This window comes from Oncorhynchus mykiss, chromosome 11, assembly GCF_057628025.1.
Source record: "Oncorhynchus mykiss isolate SJ-2025 chromosome 11, ASM5762802v1, whole genome shotgun sequence".
Lineage (NCBI taxonomy): Eukaryota > Metazoa > Chordata > Actinopteri > Salmoniformes > Salmonidae > Oncorhynchus > Oncorhynchus mykiss.
The window spans coordinates 21,487,501-21,497,500 of NC_143032.1; the positions used below are offsets into that span (position 1 = coordinate 21,487,501).

General features: G+C 50.9%; 1 protein-coding gene across 9 annotated transcripts in view; it reads left to right on the top strand.

Annotated features, from left to right (window-relative positions):
• Window positions 1-10,000, top strand: part of LOC110535467 (uncharacterized) — a 178,574-nt gene that overhangs the window by 90,772 nt on the left and 77,802 nt on the right. For 5 of the 9 annotated variants that reach the window (XR_016484418.1, XM_090189723.1, XM_090189718.1 and 2 more), the window contains 3 exons: window positions 1-5,965; window positions 7,263-7,541; window positions 9,791-9,920. The exon at window positions 1-5,965 is cut by the window's left edge and continues 1,088 nt beyond it. Coding sequence is in view for 6 of the 9 variants with exons in the window: in XM_090189723.1 (XP_090045849.1) it covers window positions 1-5,965; window positions 7,263-7,541; window positions 9,791-9,920 (6,374 nt within the window). In the remaining 3 variants the exon portion in view is untranslated. The remainder of the gene's footprint in view (window positions 5,966-7,262; window positions 7,542-9,790; window positions 9,921-10,000) is intronic. The other 4 variants (XR_016484419.1, XR_016484420.1, XM_090189721.1 and 1 more) reach the window with 1 other exon arrangement.

Here is a 10,000-nt window from a genome sequence, read left to right on the forward strand (position 1 = left end):
CAACACACTCAAAGCAGAGACACACTGTAGGCTCGCGCACAACAATCACAGTTCAGACATACACTTATCTGACACACAAAGTGAACTTATCCCGGAGCATCCCACAACAGACACGCACAGTACAGAAACACACACCACAGAGACAATCTATACGGACACACAACCCACAGAGACAGAGAGGAGTAGCACACGCAACACAGAGACAGAGAAGAGTAGCACACCCAACACAGACACAGAGAGGAGTAGCACACCCAACACAGAGACAGAGAGGAGTAGCACACCCTACACAGAGACAGAGAGGAGTAGCACACCCAACACAGAGACAGAGAGGAGTAGCACACCCAACACAGAGACAGAGAGGAGTAGCACACCCAACACAGAGACAGAGAGGAGTAGCACACCCTACACAGAGACAGAGAGGAGTAGCAAACCCAACACAGACACAGAGAGGAGTAGAACACCCAACACAGAGACAGAGAGGAGTAGCACACCCAACACAGAGACAGAGAGGAGTAGCACACCCTACACAGAGACAGAGAGGAGTAGCTCACCCAACACAGAGACAGAGAGGAGTAGCACACCCAACACAGAGACAGAGAGGAGTAGCACACCCTACACAGAGACAGAGAGGAGTAGCGCACCCAACACAGAGACAGAGAGGAGTAGCACACCCAACACAGAGACAGAGAGGAGTAGCACACCCAACACAGAGACAGAGAGGAGTAGTACACCCAACACAAACACAGAGAGGAGTAGTACACCCAACACAGAGACAGAGAGGAGTAGCACACCCAACACAGAGACAAACAGCCCAGTGCCACACACTTTAGAAACCACAGGGAACGTCCATTCAGCCAGTCCATGTGTGGGTATCCTCAACGGACCTGTCACAAAGACCCAGCCTCAGGCCTGCCTCGGTGCTACAAAGCTCCACATTGAGGCATGCGTATCGGGTGTCCGCTGCCAGGAAGAGCACGAGGTGTGTGTCACCAACAGGAACTCAGCAGAGCCGACTGAACCGTCAGATACGGTGAACAGGATCTGTCCAATCATATCGTCCGTGGAGGCTGGACTTCCTTTAGAGGCAGGACTTACTGTAGACGTGGGACTTCCTGAAGAGGCGGGACTTCCTTACTTGCTAGACGCCCGTGTGCCTATACCTGTTCCCGACCCGTATCTCTCACCGTCACTAGACAGGAAGGGGATCAACCAGTCAGAATCCCAGTTAGCCTCACATGTCCTACCTACTGGGCTAGAGAGTGGAGGAATTACAGTGATACAACAACGACAACAACAACAAACACAGCACTCCAGTTCACAACCCCAGGAAAAGGATGCCGTTCAAACCCAGGGCCTAATCCCTGAGCTCCAGGACCAGGGGGGCTCTAGCCCAGAGACACCCAGGGACAGTGAGCACTCGCCTGGGGAGCATAAGTGGGATGAGGCCTGGCTGAGGGAAGGCTCCACCTCTGTAGAGCTCAAGCCTGGTTTTGCTCATCCTCAGTCTGACACTGAGGGGGGCATTGAGGAATGCCTACCCCCCCACCCCTACTCCCTCCCCCACATAGACAGGCCGCTTTGCTCTGACAGCTTAGGGTCCGACGACTCAGAACATTCCCAGCTGAAGACCTCAGACAGAGAGTACAGGACAGGATCAACCCATTCCCTGTCTGTGGAAAGAGAGGAGGAGAAGGAGGAGGAGGGAGAGGAGGAGAAAGAGGAGGAGGAAGATAGTAATGTTTACAGTCAGCAGGAGCAGGCAGTAGAAAGCACGTCCTGTCCTTATTCAGCACAGTCAAACACTGTTACAGCAGAACTCTCTGACCATACAGACACTGTTACAGCAGAACTCTCTGACCGTACAGACACTGTTACAGCAGAACTCTCTGACCATACAGACACTGTTATAGCAGAACTCTCTGACCATACAGACACTGTTACAGCAGAACTCTCTGACCATACAGACACTGTTACAGCAGAACTCTCTGACCGTACAGACACTGTTATAGCAGAACTCTCTGACCGTACAGACACTGTTACAGCAGAACTCTCTGACCATACAGACACTGTTATAACAGAACTCTCTGACCGTACAGACACTGTTATAGCAGAACTCTCTGACCATACAGACACTGTTATAGCAGAACTCTCTGACCGTACAGACACTGTTATAGCAGAACTCTCTGACCATACAGACACTGTTATAGCAGAACTCTCTGACCGTACAGACACTGTTATAGCAGAACTCTCTGACCTTACAGACACTGTTATAACAGAACTCTCTGACCATACAGACACTGTTATAGCAGAACTCTCTGACTCTGACCATATTGGGCTGCCAAGCACAGAGGATGCCTTCAGCCCTACAGGAGTCTTCATAGAGATCACCAGTGATCTGCTTGTTGACCTCAGCTCACAGGGTGTGTCTAGTGACATAGGCCAGGGGTCAACCCAACCTACAGAGACTGAATCTCTTCAGGGAGACAGCACAGAACCCTCTGCCTTAGATCAGGAAGCCACGCCGCTGAGGAGGATAAAGATTACCGTGGGAACAGACTCTACTGTGTGTAACGACGAGGTCCAGAGCCAGCTGAAGGAGCTAGACATCCATCACAGCATTTCTGGGCCTGAACCCTCTCTCTGCACCGTGCCACCCTCCATCCTGCCTCTGTCCTGCCTCTCTGACTCCAACAACAACACCAAGGCCAGCGACGGGTCGGTGTTGGGGTCTCCCTGTACAAGGGGTAAGAGGCCAGAGCAGTGGTCCTCCAAGGTAGAGGTAGCCCCCCAGAGCAGCTCAGAAGAGGGTAGGGATAAAACCCATGACGAGTCCCCTTCCCTGACCGAGCCCTCCACGTGTACCTCTGACCTCCTGGGGGAGACCACAGAGACACCAGACAGCCCCCTAGAATACCCCCCTGAGGACTCTGAGGAGTTCCTGTCCTACCTGGCCTACAAGCACTACTGGAGCAGCGAGGACTCAGCCGTGTCCGGGTTGGGGGACGAGTGTCACTTCAGCTTGGCTGAGGTGGAGGAGCTAGAGAGGCTCCAGGGAGAGGGCCACGGAGACGTCCCTTATCAGAACCATACTGAAACTACAGGCTGTAGGAGAGATACATCTAACCATACAGACACTACAGGCTGTAGGAGAGATACATCTAACCATACAGACACTGCAGGCTGTAGGAGAGATATATCTTACCATACAGACACTACAGGCTGTAGGAGAGATATCTCAGACCATACAGACACTACAGGCTGTAGGAGAGATATCTCAGACCATACAGACACTACAGGCTGTGGGAGAGATATATCTAAACATACAGACACTACAGGCTGTGGGAGAGATATATCTAACCATACAGACACTACAGGCTGTAGGAGAGATATCTCAGACCATACAGACACTACAGGCTGTGGGAGAGATATATCTAACCATACAGACACTACAGGCTGTAGGAGAGATATATCTAAACATACAGACACTACAGGCTGTAGGAGAGATATCTCAGACCATACAGACACTACAGGCTGTGGGAGAGATATATCTAAACATACATACACTACAGGCTGTAGGAGAGATATATCTAAACATACAGACACTACAGGCTGTAGGAGAGATATCTCAGACCATACAGACACTACAGGCTGTGGGAGAGATATATCTAAACATACATACACTACAGGCTGTAGGAGAGATATATCTAAACATACAGACACTGCAGGCTGTGGGGAGGTTGTAGAGGGGGTAGTTAATTCTAATTGTGCTGCTAACAGTCCTTCAGACCTTTCTGAACCCTTAGCTTCCTACCTGGAGACCAGAGGCCTGCTATTGGACAGCACAGAGAAAGAGGAGGTGCAGCAGTCCAGCCCCCACCAATCCCCTAACCCTCCCTCAGAGGGAGACAGACAGGACTGTAGCAAATCACCTGGGGCTTTAGGATTAGAGGACAGTTTGTTTGCTGAGGAGTCCAGCTCGTACAGCACCTACCTCCAGACCAGCTCTCACCCTGCCCTCCTGCAGCAGGATCGTGGGGTGAGGATTGTGAGGTACCCCTACTCCGACGTCAGTCTCAACCTGCTCTCTCTCAGTAGCCTCGAGCCCATCCTAGAGGCAGACTCCGACCGCTCCCTGGACAACTCTGGGATTGTGGAGGATGTGACTGGAGTAGAGGAGGAGGGGGAGGAGGAGGAGGAGGAAGAAGGGGAGGAGGAGGAGCGAAGACAGAGTGTTAGGATGAGGCCCACTGAGAAAGACAGGGACAGTGTTGTCCTGTCTGGTGACATCATCCTGTCAAACTCCACCTCCGGCCTTGAGAGCCCGTCGTTGTGTCTCCCCGAGGACTCATCCAGTATCGAGTCATCAGAGCACCAACTGGACTCGTTGACCTTTGACCCCAGGGGCCATGCAAGCAGCGAGAGACGCTCCAGTCCAACCCCCACCTCTGTGTCCTACGACTTTGACACCACCAGCACTAACAGTGAGGAAACGGAAGAGTCCATCCTGCCTGTCTCGGGGGGGAACACCAACCTCCACAAACCCATGAAGAGCAACTCTAAAGACAGCCAGGCAGGGAGGGCCAAGAGCTCCAAGTTCTCTGTTTTTGCCAAGATGCCTTCTTTCAGGAAGGGGAAGAGTCTGAAGAATGCCAAGGAGGAGGACTTGCCCCGGGACTCACCAGACCTGGGCCTGAGCAGGGATATGGGGGGAGGACAGGTAGGACAAGGGGGAGACACCTCGGATGATGACAATGTTTTCTTGAAGGGGGACATCCTGTGCCAGACGGTTCAGCAGCCCTTCTCCTCTGGTCTGGGTGGTCGCTACGAGACAGAGCAGGAGGATTACAGCTTCTTCCCCTCCACACCGCGCACCCGCCATGTCCGCCTGCTCTTCAGGGATGGGCCTGGGGACACCCCCCTGACCTCCCAGCCCGGAGGTCTCAGACACAACCAGACCGGGGCCCCCGAGGGCCTGCACGGCTACAAGAGGAGCAAGAGCTCTGACAGCCTCAACCTCCGCATGCGCTTCGCCCAGGCCCACAAGTCCCTGTCCAGCCTGTTTGAGTCTCGCTCCATGGACAAGGAGAACGAGGAGGAGCAGGTGAACATTGAGACTGGGAGCGAAGGGGAGGTGGGGCGAGCCAAACAGTCCTGGAGGAGGCTAAAGAGAGAGAGGGCCAAGGAGGCAGAACTGCTGAGGAGGACCCTGTCTGTCCCGGTCGGGGACGGGGTCAAGGGAGGGGACGGTGAGGATGGGGGTGTGAGGACGCCCAGACAGACCCACAGTGACTATGCGTCCCGCTCTGCCTCAGTGCTCAGTGTCTCTGGGTCCCCCTCCTCTCTCAGGGCCCTGTGTCTCACCGACCCCCTCACTAAGAGGGGCTTCCAGGACAGTCAGAGCGTGGCTGGGGAGAACACCCCACTGGGCTGCAAGTCAGAGGGCCAGAGGAGGAAAGGGAAAGTCCCACCCAACGGCCTGTCAATCAACTTCTCTGACTCCGGACCGCACTCCTCGGACGACTCTGAAGCCCCACCCACAAACGACTCCAGCCCCCTGTCGCCCATGAGCCCCGCCTCCCTGGCCACCCTAGCCAATCAGCTGTCTTGGTCCAGCTCCAGGTCCCCAGGAGGAGCCTATGAGAGCACAGCGTCTAGCATGGCAGCAACACCAGACACCCCAGTGAGACCCATGAGCCCCAAGCCCCACAGCCCCAGACCGGCTGCCCAGCACAGGCCCTTCCGCTACCCCCAATCTGCATCAGCCCGGGCCTCAGCCCTGTCCTTGCTCCTCATGGCTCAATCAGCCAGTGTAGAGGGCTTGTCTGACCCACCAGAGAAGCCCAAGACCCTGAAGCCCAGAGCGGGGCCGCTAGGCTCCTCCTCCCTCAGTCCATTGGAGGACAGTGGAGTGGACAGCCAATCACAGATCAACCTGCTTACACCTATGTCCATCAACCAGTTTGAGGTAAGACACAGCTATATGATAACAAAGCTAATAATGCCTCATTGTTATCATTCGTCTGAAGAATTTAATGTGTTAATTAAACAGCCCCAAAAATGTAATCTATTGAACAAAAATAAACAATGTATTCTCAGCTAGCCATCCATACTGTGTGTGATGACGCTCACCCAGGGCCGATCCATCTTTGATTGACAAGAGTAGGTTGTGTGAGAGAAAAGTCTTCACTGGGGTCTGCTGTTCCAACGTTTTGTCCCCATTGTGATATAATGGCCTGACTGTTTGTCTGTTTAACATCATGATAAAGCAGCCTTGTTTACCAATCTATCAAGATGTAGAGGGGAGGCCAGGCAGGGTGCACCATGGGATAGTGTTGACTCTGTCTTTCACTGGCCCTGCCTCAGCCCAGCCTCGGACTGAATGTAAATAACAGCCAGGGCCTAGGGCACTTCATCCATCTCACTGTGTGTGTGTGTATGTGTATGTATATGTGTGTGTGTCTGCGTGCGTGCCTGTGAGAGATTCTGTGTGTTTATGCATTTGTGTGTGTGTTTGTGCATTTGTGTGTGTGTTTATGCATTTGTGTGTGTGTTTGTGCATTTGTGTGTGTGTTTATGCATGCGTGTGTGTGTTTGTGCATTTGTGTGTGTGTTTGTGCATGCGTGTTCGTTCAGATGAAATGCAGAACAAGCCCCTCTTTATCTCCCTCCCTCCCTCCGCTCTCCCCTCTCCTGAAAGAGAGATGAGGAGGAGTGAAACGGCAGAGTCAGCTCTTTCTTTCCTCCGCTGTGCTCTGCTGTCACTGGCGTGGCGTGTGAGTTAGTAGTCTGCTTCCGTCCCATCCCGCCTGACAGCTCTGAAACAGCCCAGCCAGCCCAGCCGTACGCAGCAGGCAGCTGGGTGGCGGACTGCGTATTTTAGCCCCCCCTAGTGGAGCCTGCAGGAAGCACCTTGCAGGCAGCCAAGCAGGGACAAAGAAGCTGAACCACAGCATGATTACAAGTCATGTGACTTAGCTCAGTATTTATGCACACAGGAAATAGAATGACCAATTTAAATCAGTGGAATTTCCTGTCAAGGTGCATCAGTTACGTCAAGCACACCAATAAGACAATTTCATACACCTGTTACATCATACTTATCAACCCTGCATAACAACTGTTTACAATCATGTACCAGTAAGAATGATATGCTGTCATATACACAGAGAGACGGCATATTAGTTCCATAGAGGCCCGGTACTATAGTCTGGAGTGAAAGTGACATTGCCAATCCCATTAACCAGTTGAATATGCACCTAAAGACTCAGGGTGGCTGTAGACCCACCAGCCAGGCAGGAGGAGAGAAGAGGCTAGCAGAGCTTAAGTCCCCTGGGTCTGGACTGGTCACTACTGCCTCAGCCCTCAGACCACCACCAGGCCACAGGCCGAACAGGGAGAGGGACAGGGGTCCAAGACGCCACCGCTGCTGCTCAGACGACCTGTGGATCGAAGAGGAGAAGAGACGGAAGCGGAAGCTGGCCAGAGTCGTGAGGGGCAGCCTGGGACAACTCAACACCCACTGTCCTGAAGATCTGGAGAAAGTAAGACTCCACCATGCTTACCGCTGCAAAAAAACCTACAACCTAGCAGAGAGGGAACCTGTCTCTCTCCTCCTCCTCCTCTTCTCCTCCTCCTCCTTGCTCCTCTTCATCTACGTACTGTCTCAGGGAAGTGTTTTCTCCTCCATCTCTTCTCTCCTTCGCCAGCTGTTTTCTCCCTGGAGTCTTGGCATCTCTCCTTTGTTTACATTTTTTCTCTTCCGTCTTTTTTGGATGTCTTTCTCGCTCGCTCATGTTTCTGTGCCAGTCTCTCTCAGCGCCTACTCTTAGCCTAAACCTGTATGAACCTTCAGGTCAATCTGCTCTGGACAAACATATTAATACTATTGCTATAGTATTATTACATATAATACACACACAGTACCAGTCAAAAATGTTAACACACCTACACATTTTTCTTTATTTTTACTATTTTCTACATTGTAGAATAATAGTGAAGACATCAAAACTATGAAATAAATAATATATGGAATCATGGAGTAACCCGAAAAGTGTTAAACAAATCAAAATAGATTTTAGATTTTAGATTCTTCAAGGTAGCCACCCTTTGCCTTGATGACAGCTTTGCACAGTCTTGGCATTCTCTCAACCAGCTTCATGAGGAATGCTTTTCCAACAGTCTTGAAGGAGTTCCCGCATATGCTGAGCACTTGTTGGCTGCTTTTCCTTCACTCTGCAGTCTAACTCATCCCATACCACCTCAATCGGGAGGTTGGGTGATTGTGGGGGCCAGGTCATATCTGATGCAGCACTCCATCACTCGCCTTCTTGGACAAATAGCCCTTATACAGCCTGGAGGTGTGTTTTGGGTCATTGTCCTGCTGAAATAAGAATAATAGTCCCACTAAGCGCAAACCAGATGGGATGGCGTATTGCTGCAGAATGCTGTGGTAGCCATGCTGGTTAAGTGTGCCTTGAATTCTAAATTAATCACAGACAGTGTCACCAGCAAAGCACCCCCACACCATCACACCTCCTCCTCCATGCTTCACTGTGGGAACCACACATGCAGAGATCATCCGTTCACCTACTCTGCATCTCACAAAGACACGGCGGTTGGAACCAAAAATCTCAAATTTGGTCTAATGTCCATTGCTTGTGTTTCTTGACCCAAACAAGGCTCTTCTTCTTATTGGTGACCTTTAGTAGTGGATTCTTTGCAGCAATTCGACCATGAAGGCCTGATTCCACGCTGTCTCCTCTGAACAGTTGATGCTGAGATGTGTCTGTTACTTGAACTCTGTGAAGCATTTATTTGGGCTGCAATTTCTGAGGCTGGTAACTCTAATGAACTTATCCTCTGCAGCAGAGGTAACTCTGGGTCTTCCTTTCCTGTGGTGGTCCTCATGAGAGACAGGTAACTGTAATAAACTTATCCTCTGCAGCAGAGGTAACTCTGGGTCTTTACTGTAATGGTCCTCGTCAGAGACAGTTTCATCATACCACAGCAGAGGTAACTCTGGGTCTTCCTTTCCTGTGGTGGTCCTCATGAGAGACAGGTAACTGTAATGAACTTGTCCTCTGTAGCAGAGGTAACTCTGGGTCTTCCTTTCCTGTGGCGGTCCTCATCAGAGACAGTTTCATCATACCACAGCAGAGGTAACTCTGGGTCTTCCTTTACTGTAATGGTCCTCATCAGAGACAGTTTCATCATGGCACTTGATGGTTTTTGCGACTGCACTTGAAGAACATTCCAAATTCTTGAAAGGTTCCATATTGACTGACCTTCATGTCTTAAAGTAATGATGGACTGTCATTTCTCTTTGCTTACTTGAGCTCTTTTACCAAATAGGGCTATCTGCTGTATACCACCCCTAACTTGTCACAACACAACTGATTGGCTCAAACACACAGAAGAAAATACATTTAACACATGTTAGTCACCTGGAATGCATTTCAATTATCTCATGAAGCTGGTTGAAAGAATGCCAAGAGTGTGCAAAGCTGTCATGTTTAACACTTTTTTGGTTACTACATGATTCTATATGTGTTATTTCATAGTTTTGATGTCTTCACTATTATTCTATAATGTAGAAAATTGTAAAAAATAAAAATAAATAAAAACCCTTGAATGAGTTGGTGTGTCCAAACGTTTGACTGTTACTTAAAAAGAAAGAAAGACAGGGTCTTAACATAGGAAGTTAGCAGTGTACTAACTACTGTACACCAATAGACTGCTAAGAGGTAGGCCTTGTTGGATCCCAAGCCTCGATTTGTCCTCCTCCCTACAGGCACGGGCTCGAGTGTCCCTGACGACCATGGAGGAGTTCTCCGGGATTCCCCTGAAGGCCCACTGCTTCTCCCAGAGCACCCCCATCGGACTTGACTGTCTGGGCTGGAGACGACGCATCTCCTACCCCTGTGAGTAGCTCCTACCTCCCTTTACATCCTCCTACCCCTGGGAGTACTGCATACTACCGCACACTGCTGGCTCTCTCACT